The 22,743-nt window shown below is 51.5% G+C and overlaps 9 protein-coding genes across 9 annotated transcripts; 2 read left to right on the top strand and 7 right to left on the bottom strand.

Moving 5' to 3' along the window:
• Nucleotides 1-124: 124 nt before the first annotated feature.
• On the bottom strand, nucleotides 125-2,595 carry act1 (actin ACT1). The gene is made up of 7 exons (XM_025695935.1): nucleotides 2,171-2,595; nucleotides 1,991-2,021; nucleotides 1,686-1,741; nucleotides 1,475-1,505; nucleotides 646-1,417; nucleotides 362-593; nucleotides 125-310 (listed from the first exon to the last, which is right to left on the bottom strand). The coding sequence occupies exons 1-6, from the start codon at nucleotides 2,175-2,177 to the stop codon at nucleotides 363-365; spliced, it is 1,128 nt and encodes a 375-aa protein (XP_025546924.1). The 5' UTR covers nucleotides 2,178-2,595; the 3' UTR covers nucleotides 125-310; nucleotide 362.
• Nucleotides 2,596-4,034: 1,439 nt separating this feature from the next.
• Nucleotides 4,035-5,269, top strand: fes1 (Hsp70 nucleotide exchange factor FES1). The gene is made up of 2 exons (XM_025690743.1): nucleotides 4,035-4,921; nucleotides 5,001-5,269. The coding sequence occupies exons 1-2, from the start codon at nucleotides 4,490-4,492 to the stop codon at nucleotides 5,241-5,243; spliced, it is 675 nt and encodes a 224-aa protein (XP_025546923.1). The 5' UTR covers nucleotides 4,035-4,489; the 3' UTR covers nucleotides 5,244-5,269.
• A 698-nt stretch (nucleotides 5,270-5,967) lies between these two features.
• On the bottom strand, nucleotides 5,968-7,326 carry BO97DRAFT_377869 (UPF0220 family protein). The gene is made up of 4 exons (XM_025693081.1): nucleotides 7,114-7,326; nucleotides 6,746-7,006; nucleotides 6,555-6,652; nucleotides 5,968-6,485 (listed from the first exon to the last, which is right to left on the bottom strand). Exons 1-4 carry the CDS (start codon nucleotides 7,210-7,212, stop codon nucleotides 6,422-6,424), a joined length of 522 nt encoding a protein of 173 aa, XP_025546922.1. The 5' UTR covers nucleotides 7,213-7,326; the 3' UTR covers nucleotides 5,968-6,421.
• Nucleotides 7,327-7,629: 303 nt separating this feature from the next.
• BO97DRAFT_473452 (uncharacterized protein) lies at nucleotides 7,630-9,181 on the bottom strand (the record flags this gene model as incomplete). The annotated part of the gene is made up of 2 exons (XM_025700239.1): nucleotides 9,054-9,181; nucleotides 7,630-8,999 (listed from the first exon to the last, which is right to left on the bottom strand). Exons 1-2 carry the CDS (start codon nucleotides 9,103-9,105, stop codon nucleotides 7,630-7,632), a joined length of 1,422 nt encoding a protein of 473 aa, XP_025546921.1. The 5' UTR covers nucleotides 9,106-9,181.
• A 186-nt stretch (nucleotides 9,182-9,367) lies between these two features.
• BO97DRAFT_377861 (Vps55 family protein) lies at nucleotides 9,368-10,458 on the bottom strand. Its single transcript, XM_025693080.1, has 3 exons — nucleotides 10,206-10,458; nucleotides 9,928-10,141; nucleotides 9,368-9,782 (listed from the first exon to the last, which is right to left on the bottom strand). Exons 1-3 carry the CDS (start codon nucleotides 10,242-10,244, stop codon nucleotides 9,649-9,651), a joined length of 387 nt encoding a protein of 128 aa, XP_025546920.1. The 5' UTR covers nucleotides 10,245-10,458; the 3' UTR covers nucleotides 9,368-9,648.
• A 174-nt stretch (nucleotides 10,459-10,632) lies between these two features.
• pre5 (proteasome core particle subunit alpha 6) lies at nucleotides 10,633-12,056 on the top strand. The gene is made up of 3 exons (XM_025693079.1): nucleotides 10,633-10,930; nucleotides 11,011-11,122; nucleotides 11,216-12,056. The coding sequence occupies exons 1-3, from the start codon at nucleotides 10,893-10,895 to the stop codon at nucleotides 11,855-11,857; spliced, it is 792 nt and encodes a 263-aa protein (XP_025546919.1). The 5' UTR covers nucleotides 10,633-10,892; the 3' UTR covers nucleotides 11,858-12,056.
• Nucleotides 12,057-12,375: 319 nt separating this feature from the next.
• On the bottom strand, nucleotides 12,376-13,632 carry med6 (mediator complex subunit MED6; the record flags this gene model as incomplete). The annotated part of the gene is made up of 3 exons (XM_025700795.1): nucleotides 13,463-13,632; nucleotides 13,028-13,389; nucleotides 12,376-12,918 (listed from the first exon to the last, which is right to left on the bottom strand). Exons 1-3 carry the CDS (start codon nucleotides 13,554-13,556, stop codon nucleotides 12,376-12,378), a joined length of 999 nt encoding a protein of 332 aa, XP_025546918.1. The 5' UTR covers nucleotides 13,557-13,632.
• A 181-nt stretch (nucleotides 13,633-13,813) lies between these two features.
• On the bottom strand, nucleotides 13,814-16,692 carry pabA (aminodeoxychorismate synthase pabA). The gene has a single exon (XM_025694246.1). The coding sequence runs from the start codon at nucleotides 16,566-16,568 to the stop codon at nucleotides 14,073-14,075; it is 2,496 nt and encodes an 831-aa protein (XP_025546917.1). The 5' UTR covers nucleotides 16,569-16,692; the 3' UTR covers nucleotides 13,814-14,072.
• A 308-nt stretch (nucleotides 16,693-17,000) lies between these two features.
• On the bottom strand, nucleotides 17,001-22,531 carry BO97DRAFT_446628 (histidine kinase-like ATPase domain-containing protein; the record flags this gene model as incomplete). Its single annotated transcript, XM_025698671.1, has 3 exons — nucleotides 17,001-17,256; nucleotides 17,322-22,349; nucleotides 22,404-22,531. 3 exons carry the CDS (start codon nucleotides 22,529-22,531, stop codon nucleotides 17,163-17,165), a joined length of 5,250 nt encoding a protein of 1,749 aa, XP_025546916.1. The 3' UTR covers nucleotides 17,001-17,162.
• Between the last annotated feature and the right edge of the window lie 212 nt (nucleotides 22,532-22,743).

The following is a 22,743-nucleotide window of genomic DNA, read 5'->3' as shown; positions in this document are numbered from 1 at the left end:
AAAGCTCCCTCAGACTGCCCACAAGTCCCATATACATCTCGCTCCTACACAATTGCCTGGCCCGCTTTCTGCTGGAGCTTCCAGGAAGCGGCCAGATGTGATGGCCCGGGGCCAAGTGGCAAGCGGGTTCAAAAATGAAAAAAAAAAAAAGTAAAAACCATCTCTATTCGACAGCTAAAATAAAAGTTCCTTTTTCAGGCGATCTTCCTCCTAGTGCGAGTCAGAGAGGGCCCGCCAGTCACCAGTGTCTCCGTCGGGTCTTTTGATACATGAGGGAATATGAGAGTACGAAACGAATCACGCGCAAGAGCTAGAGGATATTAGCAGGCGAACCCCTTCCAAAGAGACTGAAATAACATACCTTAGAAGCACTTGCGGTGGACGATGGAGGGACCGCTCTCGTCGTACTCCTGCTTGGAGATCCACATCTGCTGGAAGGTGGAGAGGGAAGCCAGAATGGAACCACCGATCCAGACGGAGTACTTGCGCTCGGGAGGAGCAATGATCTTGACCTTCATGGAGGAAGGAGCCAGGGCGGTGATTTCCTTCTGCATACGGTCGGAGATACCAGGGTACATGGTAGTACCACCAGACTAATTGATTGTTAGCAAGGTGTTACGAGCCGAGACATCCGTTTTAACTTACCATGACGATGTTGCCGTACAGATCCTTACGAACATCGACATCACACTTCATGATGGAGTTGAAGGTGGTGACGTGGATACCACCGCTTTCGAGACCCAGAACGCTGGGCTGGAAGAGAGCCTCAGGAGCACGGAAACGCTCGTTACCAATGGTGATGACCTGACCGTCGGGAAGCTCGTAAGACTTCTCGAGGCTGGAGCTCTGGGAGGCGGTCTGGATCTCCTGCTCGAAGTCGAGGGCGACGTAGCAAAGCTTCTCCTTGATGTCACGGACAATTTCACGCTCAGCGGTAGTGGAGAAAGTGTAACCACGCTCGGCCAAGATCTTCATGAGGTAGTCCGTCAGGTCACGACCGGCCATGTCGACACGCGAGATGGCGTGAGGGAGGGCGAAACCCTCGTAGATGGGGACGACGTGGGTGACACCGTCACCGGAGTCCAGAACGATACCGGTGGTACGACCGGAGGCGTACAGGGACAGGACGGCCTGGATGGAGACGTAGAAGGCGGGGGCGTTGAAGGTCTCGAAGACGATCTGAGTCATCTTCTCACGGTTGGACTTGGGGTTGATGGGGGCTTCGGTCAAGAGAACGGGGTGCTCCTCAGGGGCGACACGGAGCTCGTTGTAGAAGGTGTGGTGCCAGATCTTCTCCATGTCATCCCAGTTCGTGACAACACCGTGCTCGATGGGATATCTGAGGGTGAGGATACCACGCTTGGACTGTGCCTCATCACCAACGTAGGAGTCCTTCTGACCCATACCGATCATGATACTGCGAGGTGGTTAGAATACATGGCAGCCCATCCAGATTGGAAGAGGGAAGCTTTACCCATGGTGACGGGGACGACCGACAATGGAGGCTGCACGAGATGATCAGTATATGAAGATTTGGGCAGAACAGACAGGCTATTCACACCCCCCCCGGCAATGATGATCACTCGATGCAAGGGAGCAATCGAGGCATGCCTTGAAGAGGGGTGGCCAACAACAAGGGGGAGGAGAGAGAGGGGTAGCCTGAAAGCTGGTGGGGGAAGACTTACGGAAGACGGCACGGGGAGCATCGTCACCGGCGAAACCGGCCTTGCACATACCCGAACTGGGAATCCAGTCAGTAAACTGAAGCTACCTTGGAGCTTCGCATTGATGGAAGCTGGAGCTCAATAGCTTTCCGCTTTCCCAAAGCTGGGGAATGAGAGTCGGGCAGATACGGCTGACGGCCGAGGATAGTCTCTCATCGCGACCGGAGCCGACACGCATGTTTTGCCATCTCACCCCCAGCAATGGGGAGGGGGGGGACACCAGGAACTAGGTCCATTGCCAAATCCATCGAAAATCCAGAACGTACCCATTGTCAATGACGAGAGCAGCAACTTCCTCTATGAAGTTGAAAAGATCATGTTAGCGAAATGCGAGAACAGTGCGTTGGTGGGATGGGATGGAATGGAGATGGAACGAGGGGGAGGGGTGTTTCAGGGGAGAGAGCTTGGGAAACAAGCGAGGAGACGCAAGGTGGCCGAAAGCTTACCTTCCATGGTGACTGTGGGATTAAGAATCGAACTACGGAAAGAAAAAGAAAAGGAAGAAGGAGATTAAAGGAGGAGAGGGTGGTTGAGAGGGTGTGGTGGTGGTGGTGGTGGTGGTGTGGTTGAGATGAGATGAGGGAGAGAGAGAGAGAGAGATCGAGCGAGAGGGAAGAGAAGAGAGGAAGAGAAGGAGAGAGAAGGCGGGAAAGAGAGTTGAGTTATCGGGACTGCGAGAGACGCTGAGAGGAGGCAAGAAGGCTGTGAGTGAGTTTAGGAGGTCGGCGGGTGTGGATGCGTAGTCAGCAGCAGCAAGCAACAGTTAGTTACTAGCAGCAAAGAGACAACAACCACAACAAGAATAGTAAAATAACAGAACAACTGCTGAACGATTCTAAAAAGCAAATTGATTAGTGAATTGATTAACAAGTCGATTCCAATTGAAGTTGTGCTTACGGGAGAGAGGGGTTTTATTTCCTGGATTTGACTCAGTCAGGAGGAGGAGGAGTGAAATGAACACTCTCAGTGTGTACGTGGTATGGAAATCAAATGACGGTACTGTATAGTTGTCCTTCCGGGAGGGAAACGAACCCAACTAACGCGGGCTAAGGGGGGGAGGGGAGGGGAGGGGAGGGAGGAGGGGAAAAGGAGGGAAAAAAAGGGAGGGGATGAAGTGGGGATTGTCTAGACTGGTCTAGGTCTAGTTCGGAGTAAATGCAGTTCGTTGATTGCACCAACTTCCTTTAGTGGCTCTTAGTTCCAGCGCTGTCACCGCCACACTGCCCAATTAGGAGAACTTCACAATTGGGGGGAGGGAGGGAGGTGGGAAAACAGGGAGCTGGTAAGTAATGTAATGCGAATACAATGTCCAGACCACGAGCTCGATGAATCGCAGATGGAGGATATCCAGCTTCATAATAATCTCTTTCATTGCCCTCCTAACCCTTATATACACCTTCTCTCCATCCCTATCCGGTCTATTCAAATCGTGGTTGCCTTCAGACAGAATGATTGAAATGATTGACTGACTGTTGCTGAAGGTAGTAGTCTTAGTCTAGGCAGTCTGGAGTGAGCATTGCGCATCCCTCGTGGGGCAAGATCCGATCCTGATCCAGGGTTGTTGTCGTCGCCGCTATGCGGATTGCGGACCACAGAACAGGTTGCTGAATGATGTCCGATGATGCCACGCGCGATAATAATAGCTTAGTCTAGTCTGGGCCAAGGAATCACGCTCCCAGCTGTTTTCCCCCCTCATCCCCCAAAACTCCTGATATCTAGTCGGACGGTCGGATGGCCCCTCCGGCTTCTGGATCCCTCTCCTTTCCTTCGAAAAAATGGAGCCAGTTGTGGTTCTAAGTCCGTAGTAGTCTAAGGGGTTCATTAACTTCACGTATAGTGTCGGCCCCTCATTCATCTGGATGCTTTCTAGCGCTGTCTGTCACTTTGCTCAGTATCCCTGAACGGGTCCATAATGATCATCTCATTTCTGAACGACCGACCGACCGTTGACGGGGTCGCTTCGGAATGGAATTGGCGACTTCGAATCAGTGTGATTAATGTGATTATTGGTGCTGTTGGGTAATCTGGCGACAATTGATCGACTGATGCCTGATTTTGGAGACCCATGGCCACATCACCGCCCCTGATACTATACGAATCAGGGAGTCTATTCCATGGGCAGCTGGGCCGATTGCTTATCCTCGAGGACACAAGACTCTGCGTCCGCCTGATCCCGATAAGGAAGACACGCGTGCAATGCTAGTCAAGTAGCACGATACGGTCAACGTTGGACTGTTGATCTGATATCACAAAAAGGAACAGACACAACAGATCCGGCCATGTATGACCGCATCGCGGGGTTATCCGATGGCGGGGTATTGAAACAAGAGGCACTGTTCGCACACAATTCGGACAATCACCATCCCCAGGGAATGGATACAGACAGACCCTGGGGAACAAATCCAGTCATCTATCTTATGCCAGTAATGGCCAGGTTCACGTCCAGTGGTAGCAATGGTCCTCAATTGCCAGACATTGGCAGTGTAAGCTGGCGATGGAAGAGAGTGGAAGACGGCCGGAGCCGCATGAATCCTCTGGATCCGTCCAGAACGTTACTCCATTTTTTTCACCCGCCGATTTGTACAGACCAGCGCCTTTTACTTTTCTCGAATACCACAACCACCACCTACCTAAATTTTTGTGCACGTTAAGTTTTCCTTACGGACTGTTGAACTTGTTCAAAACCAGTTTTGATCATCAATCCTGCACGCAAACGTCTACCCTATCTCCGACATTCCTGTTATCAACACACAAAACCCCTCACCATGGACGCCAACATGAACAACCTCCTCAAATGGAGCATTCAAGCCTCCACCGAAAACCGCGCCGCAGACGGCGACAACAGCAGCAACAATAACAACAATGCTGTTACTCCCGCGCAACCATCCAGCAACGCCTCCCGTGGTCTCAACCCGGAGATGCTCTCCGCGCTGTTCGGCGGTCCCACCGACGCCGACCTGATGAAAGCCTCCATGGAGGCCTTGCGCTCCGACGAGGTGGACCTCGAGAACAAGTTGATCGCGTTCGACAACTTCGAGCAGCTGATCGAGGGTATCGACAACGCCAACAATCTGGAGCCCCTGGGTCTGTGGACCCCTCTGGTGGAATTGCTCCAGCACGAGGAGGCGGAGATGAGACGTATGGCGGCCTGGTGTATTGGAACGGCCGTGCAGAACAACGAAAAGGCGCAGGATAAGGTATGCCTCTTATTGTCCCCGGTGAATTGCCGTTGTGGCTACGAGTATTGGAAATGAAATTAACTAGTTGGTTTAAAAGCTCGTCGTTCTCAACGCCCTCCCAAGGCTCGTGACCATCTCCACCACCGATTCCACCCCCAACGTCCGCAAGAAGGCAATCTACGCCATCTCCTCGGCGGTCCGCAACTACCAGCCCGCCATGGACGAAGTGACCAAGAGCCTGCCCGAGGGTTACTCCCGCGACAAGATTGACGCCGGCGATATGGATGCCGTGGATGCGCTCATGGATAAGCTGCGGGCGCACCCGGTTGAGTCTGCTTGAGCGACTTGACTAGTTGCCTATTTGATCGTAATTGTCGCGTGTGCCCTGGTACCTAGCTGCCACCTGGCTTACCTGGCCGAACGCCCCGGGCGATGCTTGCAATGGGGCTTTCCGGACTGCGCATTGCAGGCGCCTTAGATGACCTAGCGAGGTATCGTGCCGCCCTTTGGCACGGTGGGTGCATATTGCTGCAAAGGGCGTTTTGTATATGCCTAGCCACTGCCATGAAGTTGCATGTCGATCTGGGAATTAGACTGCCTGGCGACAAGCACTCGACGGGCCTATTCTCTGATGGGACCCTCACGAACCAGCTTCCATGTCCCGCACTTAGGGCAGGATCGCCCGCTTACATGGCTCTGCAAAAGTTCGTCATGAGGATTTACTGCTATGCTTGAAAAATATACCCACTTTGTTGATCGGCTAGTTTGAGATCTATTGTAGGCGAGAATCCAGTTCTGAATTAATATCACCTTGATCGAGGTCGGGGTATGAGTAGCGGAGGTGGGACACAGGCCTTGAGGCTGTCCATGTTCAATGTACACACAGCTCAGGAATAAACAGAGGACCCATACCGACCATCCTGTACAACCGTTTTCTCATACCGAAGTAAATGGGCCTAATGGACCTTTCCTTGCCTAACTCGCCTTACCACGAAGCACGCTTGATTACCTACTCAATTTTGAATAAACCCTTGGATTCTCGTTTTGAAAATATTTTGCTGCCTGTCCATGCGTGGGTTTCGTCTTCTTGGCAACGCGTATACATACATTGTTATGATGAAGGACGCGGCAGCCTTGGATGATACAGTAGGCAACAATCACCCCAACCTACGTACAGCACATTCTCGCTATGACATGTGTTTCCACGAAAATGCCTCGATTGTCCGCCCAGCTGTAACTGTAAGCCTCAAGCCGCAAGCACTGCTAGAAAAAACCATTCGAAAACAATATCGCATAGATAATCCACACGCAACATAACAGGCTAAACCAAGCCCAGACAAACAAAATAAGCCCACAGATGCAGAGTCGACCAACGGATAACAGCAACGCCGATAAACACACACATAAGAACATGGCTTCACTCCTCGACCCGCAAATCATAACCTCCATCAGCAGTAAAACGCTCCCAACCGCTCATCCCCAACCCACATGATACCCTCGTTCACCCCCTGATCCGACTCACAAAGCCAAATTATAAGTATAATCATCCTCAATGTTCTGCGAAATCCAAAGCACCACCGAACTACACCAATAAGATCAGCTCTAAACCCGTGATGAGGGGGGGACCCAGGGAAGGGGGAAAGGCACATACCTCATCATAACCAGCCCGTTAGCAATCACATTCGCAATCCCGAAATACAGGGTCGGAAACGGATACGACTTGATCAGATACTTGAGGACCATGACCGTCTGCAGCGAGGGTTCGTTAGCTCAGCAAGCTCGTATCCCAAGGCATCTCCCCGGTCTCAAAATCGAATAAGAGAACCGAGAGGATATACATACCACACTGCCCGCCAACCCACCAGCCAACAACGCAAACCCCAAGAACAGCACAAATCGCGCCTTCCACGCAACCCCACTCCCACTGTAACTGAAGCTATCGGCATGCAGCCGCGACTTCTCGATCGAATTGATCACCAGCATACCCAGCGCGGAGCAGATGCCGGGGATCCAGTCGACGAATTTCACGTGCACGGCGGACCCATTGCGAGCGCTGTGCGAGAAGGCCGCCGCGTCGATGAGGAAGAAGAAGCCTAGGGAGAACTTTTGATCTGGTCAGTAAAACAGAGTAATGAAAAGAGTTCATGTATAGAGGATAGAAGAGAGCAAGAAAGACAGGAGGAGAAAGTTCATGGTGAAAGGAAGCTTACAAGTGCGCCCGAGGTATAGACGCCTGCGTTGCGGACGGCAGCGTTGTTGAGCCATTCGGGTTTGGACCATCGGAATAGACGGTTGTTGGAAACATCCATTTTATTTGACTGACGTGAGACACTTGTAAGGGGTTTGCGGGATGTAATTGAAGGATTGTGGTCGTGGGGTGTGTTGTTGCTGGGTCAGTGTAATAGTGTATATCCGGGCTTGGTTATCGGCAGGTTGCGGTCATTCGCGCTAGCTTGTCGGCGATGATGCAGTTGCCCGGCCGGAGCTCGGAAGAATCATTGACCGATTTGTTCAACTGTAGTATACATTTGAAGTAAGAACATCGAGCCTCTCATTGATCCCCAGCACAGGCGCTGTACATACAATCAATTGATATTGATTTCGTCATTGTTCTCTGTAGGACTGCTTCTCAGAAAGCCAGGCCTGACGATCTCCCCCGCCGGCCCTCAACCAAGATGCCTATTTACATATCATAACTCATCACTCATCACCTGTACCAGCCAGGCTTAATTTTCCTCACAGAACAGTCTCAAAAACTCATCAATGTACGTCATTGCCTTCGCCTTCTCCAGTAGCGGTGGAAGGCACGTCATCCCAGCTTCACCTGCCGTTGCCGACCCCTTCAAATACTTCCGTAAAGCGAACGTCGACGCGCGATAGGTCGCATGGTACATGGCCTTGAACTCATCTTCATCGGCACCCGACCCAGCATCCCCCGTCATGCGCGCCTCCTTCTCCTCCGGTGTCATGTCCGGATGTCCCGCTCCGGACCCTGTCTGCGGTCTACTGGAACTTCCCGAGCGTGTCGCCGTCGTCCGGTTGAACCCATAGAGCCGCATGCACGTTAAGATCGTCCGCGTAATTGTATTTTTGTTCTCGGAGATGATCGTCTCCGCGTCTTTGGGGGTTGTCGGGTATTCGACTTTCCCACCGGGGGGTAACGAGGGTGACGGTTCACAGTCCCGTCGGGATGTCGTTGTCGTGGCGGGAGCGGGATCGAGGAACGGATTGGGTGTACCTTTTCTGGAATGGATGTCCCGTAATTGGCCTCGTCTGCTGCTTGGTCGCGTACTATCGAGCCCCTTGCCTGCAAGGTTCGCTCCGATGGAAAGGGAGCGCGCTCGCTGCGACGCAATGCGTCCGATCTGGGGGAGGGAGGGCTCTTCGGATTCGCGCTTGACCCGTAGCGCTTGTAGTTGCTGTTGAGGGGGGTGCGAGAGGGAATGGGCCATTAGTTGCGACACCGCCTCGCCGCCCTTCCGGCGCACTATCTTATGATGCTGTGTAACAGACTCGAAGAGAGTGGCGACCCGCTTGCGTTTGGGACTGGAGGGGTAGATATCCAGGAGGAAGTGGGCGAAATCGTCATCGTGTGTGGTGTTTTCGGTATTGGGAGGGGGGGACGCGGATTGTGCTCTGGCGATTAGGGATGCGGATAGAGGAGTAGCGTAGATTCTCAGCTCTTGTCTAGTGACGGGAAGAACGTGATCAGCCAATTCTGATGATGTTGATCCAGGCGGGGTGGGGGGCCTTTCGAACACGGTGGTTGTAGAGAGGATGCCGTGGATCAGAAGGTCGGTGGTGCTGGTACTGGAGATCTTGTATGCCGTGCCGTTGTCCACACGTACGAGCAGACCAACAGGGCACTGAAATGTTTGTAGCCGGTCAAGCTCGTCTTCTTCCAACCAAATCGTACCCGTCAACTTTTCCTTGAGCCATGCCGCAGATTCCGGGTTCCCCGCATGTAGTTCGAGGTTCGGACCAGATCGCGCGTAGAGCGGAATGAGCGCCGGGTTCACGAAGCAGCGCAAGCTAAGGATTGTCTCTTTCGATAAATCGGATTGCCAGTTAGATGATCTATCGACCAATTGTAGGCCTGGACTCGGAATTCAGCAGAGGCACGCAAACTGTTCTGTCGCAGGTGGTGTACCTTGAAGTTGTGTTCCGCCATCCAGAGAGATTGCGCCAGTCCAGACGTCCATTTTCCGTACCTAGGGCTGGACGAATAGCTCACATGTCTCGAATTCGCAAGATATCAAAATTCTTAGCAAATTGAGGGTCGCAGGCGTTCGAAGGTCCTCGCCAGTCGACGCCTGGCGGGTATTTTTACATGACGCGCCGCCGGGGCGCGATCCCACGTGATCCTAGTGTCACTACTATAAGGGCGGAACGCATCGCCGCATGGATGGATGGTGCAGGCAATCAGGGTATTTAGTTACATCAGGTCAGTCGATTATTTAAGAGAGCCTGTGCTGCCAATACTCTATATAATTGCATAGTGGCTATAATACATCAACCGTATCGCCAGACATGACAAAAACAAAATTGAAAGCAAACCCCATAAGCACGCAAAGTCACATCTGTACTCCTACCAAACGGTAAATCAAATCGATGGCTCGTAAAGAATGAGATATTCATTGGTAAACACATGGAGGGAATAGGTTCATGCTAGGCCGATCGAAGCATTCTGCTAGGTTGGTATCCAACGCGAAGCCTGCCTTGCTGGAAAGAGCGACTCTCGGCATTCAGAAGTCCTCCTGTTCCTTGAAGAACATGGAGAAACTAATGATGGTGCCATAGATGAGGAGACCTCCGATGATTGACATAACCATGGCCGGAATCTCAATCGCACCGCAATGTGCAAGAACGGCCGGAAGGGCTGCATGTAACGAATCAGGTTAGCTTGGCCTAGTACTTGCAGAAGACGGAAACAGAACAGGCACAGATAACTCGGGACATCCTTCAATGGATACCAGGAAAAGCGCTCGTAACCCACGCTCTGAAATCAGGAAGTGCCAACTCACCAATACCCATCAGCACCAAAAATCCAGTCATAAAGCGGCCAAAATCGGCAGCAGCATTGCCGGAGCTGTCCATAAAGTCATCGGGGTTGGCGCATCGTGAGCAGATCCAGTTGGGCAGGGGAGCAACAACGTAAGTCGCAACAACTATCAATGGTAGGAAGTTGTGCCAGAGAGCCGAGGAAAGGATCACAAGAAGAAAACCAATGGCAAGGATCTGTGTAGATAAGAAACATTAGCGGATATAAGTAGCCTAGGGTAGTCTGTCGAAGCGCGCATACAAAGGAGAGTGCGATGATTGTTTTGAGTCCGGCGGTCATGATTGCGGAGAAGCTTCAAGTCGGCGTGGGGGGAGAGGGGGATAATGGAACAAATTGGTGGAGGAGGTTAGAGGGCTCAGAAAAGAGCTGACAAGCAATATCAAGCACGACCCAGGAGTAGAAGAGGCGAGTCACGGCCCGACTGCATGGGTAACGAAGAGTGGAAGGAGAAGTGTCGGAATGGAGGGGATTTGAGAGTGATACAAGCTTAGCTGGACTAGGCGGAGAGAGAGAAAGAGAGTGTGACGTCCGGCGCTGTTCGCTGTTGCGGCTGCCGACGGGGCAATTCAGCTGATGGCCTCAGGCAGCAACAAGCTAATAGCAGCAACAAGTAACCGCCGCAACCTTACCTATGGCGAAGCAAGCAGCAACAGCAGCAGCAGTAGCAGCAGTACTCCGTAATTAGTAGTAGTGACTTTAGCGGCGGGAAGCTCTCTCGCTCTCTGGCCGTCACCGCGTCAGTTGCTCTCTGCCTGTCCGACCTCCTCTCCACTATCACTCACTGCTCGGCCATTACTCTATTTATCTCTCTGATCCTTCGCTCTTCCGGTTTTCTTTCTCAGCAACTTTTTTTCTCTTGCCTTGATTGGACTCAAATCCACTTTCTCTAATTCTCATCTGGACCTTCTTCCACCCCCAGCTCCCGCCATGTTCAGAAACAACTACGACAACGATGCCGTCACCTTGTATGCCTTCTCTAAGCTTCTCTCCCGTGATCGAAGCCAATCCATGTTGGGCGCTTGCTAATCGAGGACTATGCGCACAGCTCCCCGCAAGGCCGGATATTCCAAGTTGAATACGCACAGGAAGCCGTGAAGCAAGGATCCGTCGTAGTGGGACTGGTCAACAAGACACATGCCGTGCTCGTCGGCTTGAAGGTAAGCTCTTTCAATTTCCAGACCAGTTGCTTCCAACCCCCAAGACCAAGGCGCTCTCCCATATCCGACTAACTCTCGCTATCTCTTCTCCAGCGTAATGCCGAAGAACTCTCATCATACCAGAAGAAGATCATCGAAATCGACTCCCACATGGGAATTGCCATCGCCGGTCTCGCCTCGGACGCCCGGGTGCTATCCAACTTCATGAAACAGCAGTCGCTGGGCTCCCGGATGACCTACGGCCGCCCCCTGCCCGTCGACCGTATCGTCAGTCAGATCGGTGACCGCGCTCAAACGAACACCCAACATTACGGCAAGCGGCCGTACGGTGTCGGCCTGCTGGTGGCTGGCGTCGACGACGCCGGTCCCCACCTGTTCGAGTTCCAGCCCTCCGGCATGACCCAGGAAATGGTGGCGTGTGCCATCGGCGCCCGCTCCCAGATGGCCCGCACCTACCTCGAGCGGAACCTGGAGAAGATCGCCGGGTCCACGCGCGACGAGCTCATCACCCACGGTCTGCAGGCCCTCAAGGAGACCCTGTCTCAGGATAAGGAGCTGACGGTCGATAACACCTCCGTCGGTGTGGTGGGTCTGGCCGCGGAGGGCGCCAGCGGCAAGATCGAGAGCTTCAAGCTGTACGAGGGTCAGCTGCTCGTACCGCTGCTGGACGCTCTGGAGCGGTCGGAAGCAGGCGAGGAGACGAAAGAGGCTGAGACGATGGAAGTGGACTCATAGAGCGGTGTAGGCTCCGGGCTGCGCCGCATCTGGCTCTGAATCCTCTAGATGAATTTACCTTCTGATAGTTATAGTCACGAAACGGGATAATGTTATGTTACCCTACGTTGCACCGGGCCCTGTTTGTGTGATAAGAAGGAAGAAGCTGTAAGCTTGCCTCTTTGGAGAGCAAGAGCTCCTCGGAGCTGCGTTCTAGCGGATCACAAGACTCTGGATCGTGTACAAATTGATCCTGTCAGTGCTAGACCAGATGCCATTTGCACCTATGCCTGCACCAGATATACCCTTTCAAGCAGAATGTAGTGTACCTGGCAACCGAATTCTCAAGGACTCTGTACCTCAAGTACACCCCAACTGTGAGAACGCGAAAGCAAAGCATGGCCCTGCATGAATCCACAAAATAATGGATGGTAGATATTTGGCATTTTCGACATGTACAGCAGAGCATCCCGACCAAGCCGGGCAAGTAAACAGGGTATCGTATTTCTCTCAAACCCCCCACCTCCGAAAATTCCAACTCAGCTCCCCACCTTCCCCTTCTTTTTCCTTATTTTACCTTCCTCCAATCCCGCCGACGGCGTAGCAGCGCCCTTTTCCGAGCCCATCCCCGGTGTATCCACCCTCACCTGCGGCGTGGCTACTCTCCCAGCCGCGCTGCTACCTGCAACAACCCCCGCATTCGGCCCCTGTTTGCTCGTAGCCGCCGCTGTATCCCCCGCCTTGGACATGATGAACGACCCCGGCTCGCCGACCAGCGGGTTCTCATCCATGAACTCATCCCCATATCGCGTCAATAGACTGAAGGACTCCGCCAGAGTCCGCGTATCCTGGTACACCGAGCCGGTCTGAGCCGCTTGCGATCCGACGAGCGGCGTCTTCGTGGACGCGTCGGGCATCGGTGTGCTCTCCTTGCTCTGCTGTGCTTGGGCGCCGGCTAGTTGGCCAGCCGTGTCAACCTGCTTAGGCGCCGGGGGGAGATAGGTATGTCCGTGCGATGGTGTGAAGGTCGGTAATGCGGATGCCGTTTTCAAGAGGCTAGTTAGGGAGGTCACGGCGGAGAGCTGTAGTGTCAAGGTAAAAGTAAGCGATGAGCGAGTCGTTCGGGAGAGAAGATCGCGCTCGCGAAGAATGGAGACTAAGAAGAAAAGAGCTGAAAGAAATGGAACATACAATCCGATTGCCAATGACGCTTGCAACCGACGGTGCCATGTAAATGCAATCGCCTACTACAAAGTAGGTCGACAAAACTTCCACCTCGTCTGGTTGCCCGGCTCGCTTGCGCCGCGTCTGCTTCCGGATCACCCAGATGTTGGAAGGCTCGTGTGCGAATCGACCGTCCGGCTGCGCGGCGGCCTGAAGCGGATCGTAGGAGACGATGAATTCGAGGCCCTGCATTGTGGCTAGCCGGCCTTCGAAGGCTTCGCGAGTCTCGACAAATTGCCGGAACGCTTCGTTGTAGTTGGCTTGGATGGCGAGGGAGGCATTGTTAGACGTGGGATCAAAGAAAGGAGATTCGGCAAAATAGAAGAGGACTAGCCATTGGGTTGTCAATTAGCATGAGGAAGGCAGGCATCCATTTGCTATCTGCCAAGTAGAAGTTCATACTATTGTTTGAATGGAGATAACCTCCCATCATCTGAACGTGAGGCGGGGATCGCCAAAGAATCTCCTCCAAGGAGGATTCTGGTGCGCTTGCCATGATACACGTGAAGTTGAAGTGTTTTGATGGTTCCGGAAGTCTTGTATAGTCTAGGAAGGAGAATCAATTCGATACTATCAGCATAAGTATACTGGGAGTAGGTGAGGATGGAGAGATCATTCAAGGCGACTCTCCGCGGAGGTGACAATGTTTGGCGGGTTTGCATCCGATGCTGGAAAGATCAGCCAGTCGCCGGAACAGGCTAACTACAGAAATGAGGCAGATGTAAATGGAAAAAAGTCAACGAATTGCATTGTATCCGAATCGCGATATGCTAGTAGGGTATCTTGTTGAAAAGAATAAGTTGGAAAAGATTCGCCAAAGCTTCAAATCTCGTCTGCCCGAAACGCATGTACTGTACAAACTCAAAACACCGCACCAAAGCATGCTCTAGATGTTGAATGCGATTTCCTGCAACGTCCCGCTTGCGACCAAGCAGGCCAGAGAGAGTATAGGTTGACTTGAATAGAAAAAGGGAAGCGCGTCGTATGCTGTAGAAAACACTGGCGAAGAGTCCTAGGCGGCCTTAACAGGTCCATCGTCGAGCGGCACGAATGCACCAAGGACGGTTCTTAGTTTGGTTGACATCTCTTCCCATTCGCCCTCAGCGGTGCTAAGTATGGTCACCGCACCGCCTGCGCCGATGCGCCAAACCTGGTTGGGATCATCGTCTTCAGCACAATTGAAAGCGGTGCGAATCAAGACCGAAAAGCTCCCTCCTCCGCCAAGGTCGAGGAAGCCCATTGCACCGGAGTAAATGCCTCGTTTTCGGTTCTCAATTGAGGAAAGGTGTAGGCACGATCGTTCCTTAGGCGCACCGGTCATAGAGCCAGGTGGAAGGCATCGTTGCAGCGCCGTTAGACCATACGCTGACATCCCAGATGAATGCAATTGTGGCATATCTTGAACCGCGAACCCGGGCCGATTGGGGTCAACCCGCCCTATGACGTGCGTAATCATCTGGTAAACGCGACCATGATCCTCGACTTCGAGAAGTTTCTCTACATGCACAGCACCCGAGCCACAAATGCCATAGAGGTCGTGTCGGATAAGATCGGCAATCATGAGATTTTCCGCCATCTCTTTGGTACTCCCCAGTATATCGCGTGCCTTTTCAAGGGTCATGTCCTTTGTTTTCCTCACAGTGCCTTTCATCGGCTTCATTTCAAGCATAGAGTGACGATCCCAGTTAAGGAAGCATTCGGGACTGCTGCTGACAATCTTCAGTTCTCCCAATTTGGCGTAGGCACTAAAGGCGGCCGGGTTGTGTTTTTGAAGGCGGCGGTATAGTTTCCAAGGAAATTCCTTGCGTCCACTGTCGCTGTCTGCTATGGGCAAGGTGATGGTGGTCTCGCAGGTAAGGCATAGCTCGTACGATTCACCAGCTAGCAGTTGTTCACGACAGGCGTCGAATTGGTTTTCGTACACTTGCCGATCCGGAAATTGCACCACACCCCGCTCAAGGATGTTATTCAATGATTGTGTATCTGCAGCCACATGTTCGATCTCACCGGATGTATCAGTAGTGGCAAGCCTCCGAAGAGACAGCAAAGCATCATCTAGCCATCCGTTAGGCAAGTCGTCTGTCTCACGAGTCGACTGAATAGTGATGCGCCCAGTGAGATGGTCGAGCACGACGCTCCTTTCAGTCCATAAGAAGCTGGCATCCGCTGGGTCAGTCAAAGAAGCACCGGCTCTAGAGGTGTGGTTCCCTTGAAAGTCTTGAGCATGACTTTCTGGACGAGCAATGGAAGCCAGCCCCATCTCATAAGAGAAGTATCCCAAAAGGCCGGCACAGAAAGGAACGGTATCATTGCCATGAACAACTTTCTTGGTTTCCATGAGTAGCCGGAGTGTGTTCCAGAATTGAAAAACTGGCAAGCAACTCCTGATCACAGTCTGTTTGTCGCCAAGTGGGTCTCTGATGCTACCAGCAGGGAGCCTTATCAAAAGTACACGCTCTTCCTGTGCTGAGTACTCTAACCTCCAAGTGCCAGGGCTAGGTACAGAGATGACGCTGTATCGGCCGTTGGATTTGAACAGGACAGTTGATGATCCTGGGCTGTTGAAAGCTTCGCATATCGTCTCAGCCTCTAATGTCTGGGACGTGAAATCTCGGAAGGAGGAGCGGCTCGACGTCGATGCGCTCCACTCTAACATGGTGTGAATGATGTCCGGGATGGGAGACGGGTCACTAGATGACCTCGGAGAAGCAGTGGAAACGCTTCTGTAGCTGCCTCGTCCGTTCAGTTTGTTGTAATGCAGAGCCATATCCCACCATTTCTTGAGCAGGTGGCTGCATGCTCTTCTATCTGACTTGCAGGATTCAGGATGAAATTGAACCGCCCAGAATGGCTTCTTGTTGTGACGCACAGCCATGGGAATCAATGGTTGGTGGGCTATGTTCTCTTGCTCAACGGACAACCAGGCCAGAAGATCGAGATCCTGCGCAACGAAGCCGTTGGTTGGCATGTGGCTAGAGATCTCTGCAGTCATTGGCTGCATTTCGGCGTAGAGCGAGTGGTAAAGCGTAACCTCCAAACCTTGAACGCCCCGGAAAATGTCCTCCTGTGTTGTCTGTACACGACGAACTTGTCCATGAATAGGATATGGAAGCCGACGAATTGAAGCACCTTGGTGCAAACATAGACTCTGGAAGCCAAGACATATGCCAAAAATGGGCAGAAGGTCTCTGTCATTCAGATTCCAGACATCTCTCATGATCCCCACGTCTTGAGATATATGCGGATCGCCCGGACCAGGTCCGAGAACAATGGCCTCGAAATGCTGCACATAGTCAGCCATGTCGCCATTCGGCCACGGTGAATCAATCCTCAAGACAGTAACTTTAGCCCCGAGAACTTCTTCCAGCATGGCAACGACATTATAAGAAAATGAATCATAAGCATCAATGTATAAAATGTTCTTAGGTGAGAGCCCATCAGCAAATTCGCGAGCTGTAGTCGGCTGTCTTGGGTCTGCTGACTCCCAAAATCCCAAGGAGGGAGCCATATCGACGGACAGTACTCAAAGAGTCTGTCGATAGACTCTCTAATGTCCTGAAACTGAGTAAAAGAATATACTAGAGCAGCATAGGTATTTTATAAAGTAAGGAGGGGATTGGAAGGGATCATCGACAGGGAAGAGGAGGGACTGACTGACTATCGGAGATAAAGAACGAAGATCAGGAAAAGATGCAGTGAGAGAGTCCCGCCACACTCCAAATGTGGCAAGGCTAAAACAATTAGTTTCCAGTCTTGCCGGTCGGTTCCTGGAATACGGGGAAAACTTAAAAAGAAAAAGAAGGTGCACCTTCTTCGGCCCGAATTCATCGCCACATGCTACTTCTACAACTACGACAACAATACTAAGTAACAATTACAACAATGACAACAATTCCTCGACAACCAATGGTCTATTCTGGAATTACTACAACTCTAACACCTTGAAGATTCTACTGAACACCCGCATTATCTGTGATTGGGCACTAGTATTCAGAACCAAACCAACTTCCATGCTGCTAGATTGGGTATGCAGCAAGTGTCTACCTATCTGCCCAATTAACCAAAGAGGCGGCTGATGAGACGAGAGGGGGTTCTATGATTATCATCCGCTTGAGGTTTCAGCTTCCCTGACCTGGGGTCTTGGGGTCACAAGCTTGGTTGCCACCTTGGGAAAGTACTGGGCGACGAATCCCTCACTGAGAAAACATTATTAGCCAAACGATCTTGTTCTGGAGCCAAGCCGGGTATGAAAAGAACTTACGTGTAGAAGCTATGTGCCGAGCTGTGGTCTTCCACGAGATTATGCGCCAGTTCATGACACAGAATCACCCACCAATAGACCAGTGCTTCGGATCGTGCGCCGTCAGGGTTTTGGAGTAGTTGCTTCTCGTGCAGCTGCTGGAAGAAGAAATAGTTGCAAAATATGCTACCCGCCCGGTTGAAAGCAATGGTCTTTCCAGGGTCGTAGAAAACACTGATAATATCGAATCGTAGTGAGAAGATATCGGCACAGTCGATCAACAGTGATGCGAAGACGTTGATTCCAAGGCTGTTCTTCGCCAGGAAGGTGGAGCGATCTGGAAGGGTCTTGACAAACAGCACATGAATGCCGCAAGCTAGAGTCGCCACAAATTCCAGATCATGGCTCGGTTTCTCATCGCAGTAAGACTTGGTTTCGGTGACCTGGTTGGTCTGTGGTCGGGTATAGACACCGGACGAGCCATGAGGTCGACAAGCTTTAACGGCCGAAAGTAGTTCAGACTGAAGACGATGAGGAGAGTTGACGGCAACAGGTGCTTCCGGACGAGACTTTTGCTGTGGATCCTGAGCAGAATAAGGCGGAGGAGGTGTGGCATGTTCAGCGGGGGCGGTATTGGAAGATTCCCCATTGAGTGCATTCCAAGGTGACCGGTTACCCTCAAGCCCAAAGCGCTTGGTCAAATTGGCTAAAAATCCGCGCGGCTTCTGGTCTTGGACCTGATCTAAGCTCTCGGGTTGCATATCCCGGGTGGAATTTCTATTCGAGGGAGAATCTGGGAAGTCTCCTGGAATGAGTTGCCGGTTATCCCCATTAGGGTGCGATTGTGTCTGACTCTGACTCCGCACATGAGCCTGTTCTTGAGCCCATGCGGATTCTCTCTCCTGCAAGCGCTGCCGTTCCTCCTCCATCTGCTTCTGTCGCCTATCTTCTGCCATCCTAGCTTCTTGTGCCTTCTGCTTGAGAATACGTTCCACATTGTATCCGCGAGCTTTCAACTCCAGAAGGTCGGTCTTCAGTAGCATTTCCAGAGTCAGGGTCGAATGAAGCTTCGGTCTAGCAAGAATGAGATGCACCAGGGCCTGACTGATTTCATACAAGTCGTATTTCCCCGGACAAATCCACAGCATCCAGTTTCGCGAGGGCTGTTGGGTGATGATTGCACTTCGCTTTTGTGTATGAGATATGCGCCGTCCCTTGAGAGATCGCGTGAGAGAAATGGACTGTACCACTTGGACATGAAGATGTTTCTCGAGCCAGCGCACATCATGTCGTATGGAGTCTGTGGACTGATCATGCAGAAAGAGCCTCACGCGTTCGTTAATCAGCTTTTGTAGCTTGGCTGCTGGACGTTGATCAGCTGCCACCGCGCCCCAGTGAGCACGCTCTTCGACGAGCCCGCTTAGTGGCAGTGCTCCCAAAGACAGGTAGAAGTTCTCCAGAAGCTCTTCTTGTGGAGCGGCCAAAACGTGTTCCTTGAACAAATTAAAACTCTGGAAGTCATCCACAACCACAGCATCCTTGGCGACAGTCAAAGTCCACTCTTTGATGCTTTGCTCATCGTCTTCGTCATCTGAGTTGCCCGCAACATTCTTGCTAGCCTTTTCCTGAGGAAAGGAAGTTATGTCTCTGCTAGATAGGAGAAAAGCAGATCTCTTCATCTCCTGGAACAATTCACGATCCTTCTTGAGCACTGATAGATGCTCGGCAAGTGTCCTAAGCAACTTTAGATACCTTTCTGCGCTCTGAAATGTGGCTGATACTCTTGCAGGTTCTTTAATCAACATGTGCGCAAGCTCTGTCTTCGTTGGCTCACGCTTAGAGCCCACTGCCATGAGGAACAGGTTAGCGTCCTGGCCGAAATCAACGAAATCAAATATGTCCTTGTAGTCCTCGCCTTCCCCTAGGTAGCAAAGCCTGGGCGCCACGCGTCGCACAGAAGCAATTTTGTCTGTTGTATCATGGGTGGTCGAGACGGGTACAATTTGAGCACTACCAACCCGCTCAATATCCCGAGATTTAAGTTCCGACACCCTTCCGGCCAGGTACTTGAAAACCACTCTCGCGTCTCGTTTCGTCGATGGCGGCAGGCGTATGAGACACTCCAAACAGTCGCTCATAGCAGGGTGTTCCTTGACTCCGAACTTCAAAGCGTGAGGATGGAGGTCCTTCCGGAGGATATTGAAGCCAAACAGGGTAGCACCTTCGTCAGTAAAGCATTGGCCCGGAGTACATAGAGTGTCCGATCCTTCAACAGGAAGAAATGGAACCTTGATCGCTCCACAGTCAAATGTAGCATACCCAGTGGTATGGTATTCGGCGATATAATATGACATGGCCCTTGTGTGCAAAGCCCAGTTCTTCTCTGCGGCTGCTCTCGCCATGATATCAACCAAGTCTGCAGCTGATGGGAAAGCCCTCAATCCAAGCATAGATAGAAATTTGCCCTCATTGCTGTTGGGTTGAAAATTGCCTGGCCACTCGATGATAGGCATCTCAAGGGCCCTAAGTGAATCCTTGGGTTCAAATAGTTCAAAGATCTTGTAGCGCTTTGGCACTGTGCTTTCGGAGTCTTTAGCAGCAAGACTATCCCGGTTCTCAGCAGGACACAAGCTTGTATTTTTGAGCTTCTTGATATCATTCGCTGGAATATCTGCTTGAACAGAGGCAAGGTATCGTATCAAGTCAACATGGCTCCATTTTCGCTGGTTGGTGTTCGCCGCATCCGACGACTCGGATGGGTTCAACAGACGTTCAAAAATGACCCCGAGTTCGACAGTTTTACGAACCCCCAACGACGCCAGAAACTTCTCCTTAACGCCGTTAAGACCATGAATAATAGGAAGGTCATTGAACAGTCGGACAGAAGAGAAATAAGTTTCGGGGGGAGTCTTCATTCCTAATTTGGTTGGGATAATGGTTTTCGACTGCAGCACGTTGCTCACTGTTTGCTTCGATGTGGGACTAAAGTACTCCCACTGTTTCGACAAAACAGGAAGAACCTGCGCAGAGAAGGATGGGTTCTGGGTAATATCATGCTCTGTTAAGAGAATACTCCGATTTCCCGCGTTGTTGACGAGCCAGAGGACCCAGGTGACTACTTGCAGCTCTGTCCATCCCAGTGCTTCCAGCTCTCTGTTCCCAAGAGACTTCGTGAATTTGAAAGGTGCCACAGAAGGTGGCAATGGCAAGCTCGCTGGTATCTTCTGAGGATTCAAAAAGCTTTCAATCCCCGCAAAGACAATCAACTTAGCTTGTGATTCAGCGTTGTCTTCGTCGCTTGCTACTGCGACACTGAGGATACTTTGAACGGAGTAAGCATCGAGCTGACCTGCAGCAGCCTTTCGACTAAGCCACATAAGGAACTCATTGACCTGATTAGAACGTAGTGTGGTGAGCTCCAACTCTTTCTTGATATCGGACACAGTGATCTCAGTCACTAGCCCGAAGTCCGTCAGTTTCTTGACGAACTCCTTAGCACCTGATACGAACGCGTCCGGCAAAACTGGAATCGAATCCATAAAGCTAAGGTCTCTGGGAGCGATGCGCGCCTGGTGGCTCTGGATGACACCGCATGTCGAAAGGATCTCGATCGACGAGCTTTTGTTGCACGTCCAGAACGCATCCTCAATTGTCTGCCCTAGCACCGAAGATGGAGTCGACTCGCGAAACACGAATTGATTGGCTGTATGAATAGCCTCGGGAAGAACATCAATGATATCATCTTTGCGGACCTTAGCTGAGTTGAAATTGTTCTTCCCAGGATGTATCCTGGATCTGATTGATGCCATTTCCGCAGTCCAGGCAATGCGACAGACAATGCCGGCCGCCCTCAGCATCTCAAGGTTCCACTTGCTGATATAGCGAGTATTGAGATCTATACTCTCCCGCTCGACCGTGGGAATCACGGAAGGTGCAGATATATGGGCATTGAGGCCTGTTGTTTGATGTGTGGGGAAACCTATGAAGATCCTTCCAGCTTTGGAAGGAAGTATGGAGGCAAGGATTTCAGAATTTAGGCCGGAAGCCCTGGAGGCTAAAGTGGTATCGTACGAGGGTGTTAAAATAGCGATTGTAGACCTTTTCGGTGGCGGCTTCCGTGTAGCTCTTTCAAGTTCGCTGCTCAGAGATTGACTAACAGACGCCTGAATGCTAGCAGTATTGATATGAAGGAAGACAGAAGCCTTCAAAGTCTGGATCATTTCGCCGATGTCACTTGTGGCATCATTGTTTTCGGATTTCGCCGGCTTTTCTGAGCCTTTCTGGCCAGTGAGTCGTGAAAAGAAGGTGCGCAACGAGCCCGTCGTGTCACGCAGGCCCTCGCTAAAGATGCTTGCATTTGGTTTCCATTCAACGACTCGCATCCACTCAGCATCCACCTGAGCGACCTCCTGAGTAACTGATTGAATTTTCATCAGCCCCTGAGGTGTCTTCGTATCGATATCTCGTGGAATGACCAAATCGACGCTTGGGGCTGTCTTCTTTGAGAGTTGCAGCAACCTCCAGTCATCTAGCCATAGTTCTATACCTTCAAGGCTGACAAAGGTAAGACTGCTAGATAGAAACTGGCATAACTGCATCAATGAAGGGACAGGCGTAGTGTCGTTGCGATAGTCCAGAACAAACGTGGTCTCGGGATTCGCGTCTTCGTTCAGCTGCAATCGGCGGGTGAAGAGTGCATTTCCTTTCCAATAGAAAGCCATTGCTTCTTTACCCGAAGATACAAATGGTTCTTCGCAATCATCGAAGACACTGTAGAAACCGACACCAAATGCTCCAATTTTGGTTTCATCGGGATTTCCATCGGCGATGCGCTTCAGTCTCGACCAATCCTTTTCACTAAAAGGCAGACCATTGTTCGAAATCAGGAGGCGTTTGAGGGTATGATGGGAGAGGCTATGCTTGATCAAGGTGTTTTCATCGGCGGCTGGAGGCAGGGGTACCGTCGTTGAAGGTATTGTCTCGAATTTAATGGTCACTTTCTTAGCGTTCGCATCCGCGGCATTTTGTATCATTTCACGCAAAACAGTCCTTTTGGTACGGCGTCAGCGACGATCATTCAAGACCAAACACCAAAGACCTTACCATTTGCCAGAGTATCGTGCAAGCACTTTCGAAATCAGACCCCGTGTGTCCACTGTGACCGCCTCTTCATCATTCCCGGACCCCAGAGTGCGCGCCCTGAGCGCATTGAAATCGATATTCTGCGCCATCCTCATAAAAAGGAAGACAGTCACTGTTAGTAGGACGGGGTGATTGAAATATAATGGGGTATCTCCTTGCAACAAAAAGGAAAAAGGCACAATAGTTTCGACGAAGGACAATTTATTGGGTGACTCGATAGTCGGTATCGACACGGCTGAAACCTAGGCAAGAAGACAACAACACAAAAGGTCTAAGACTTCATTCCATAGCAACGCAGGCG

This window comes from Aspergillus homomorphus (assembly GCF_003184865.1).
Source record: "Aspergillus homomorphus CBS 101889 unplaced genomic scaffold BO97scaffold_59, whole genome shotgun sequence".
Taxonomy (NCBI): domain Eukaryota; kingdom Fungi; phylum Ascomycota; class Eurotiomycetes; order Eurotiales; family Aspergillaceae; genus Aspergillus; species Aspergillus homomorphus.
The sequence above is the reverse complement of the archived record's forward strand: the minus strand, read 5'-3'. Positions and strand labels throughout refer to the sequence as shown.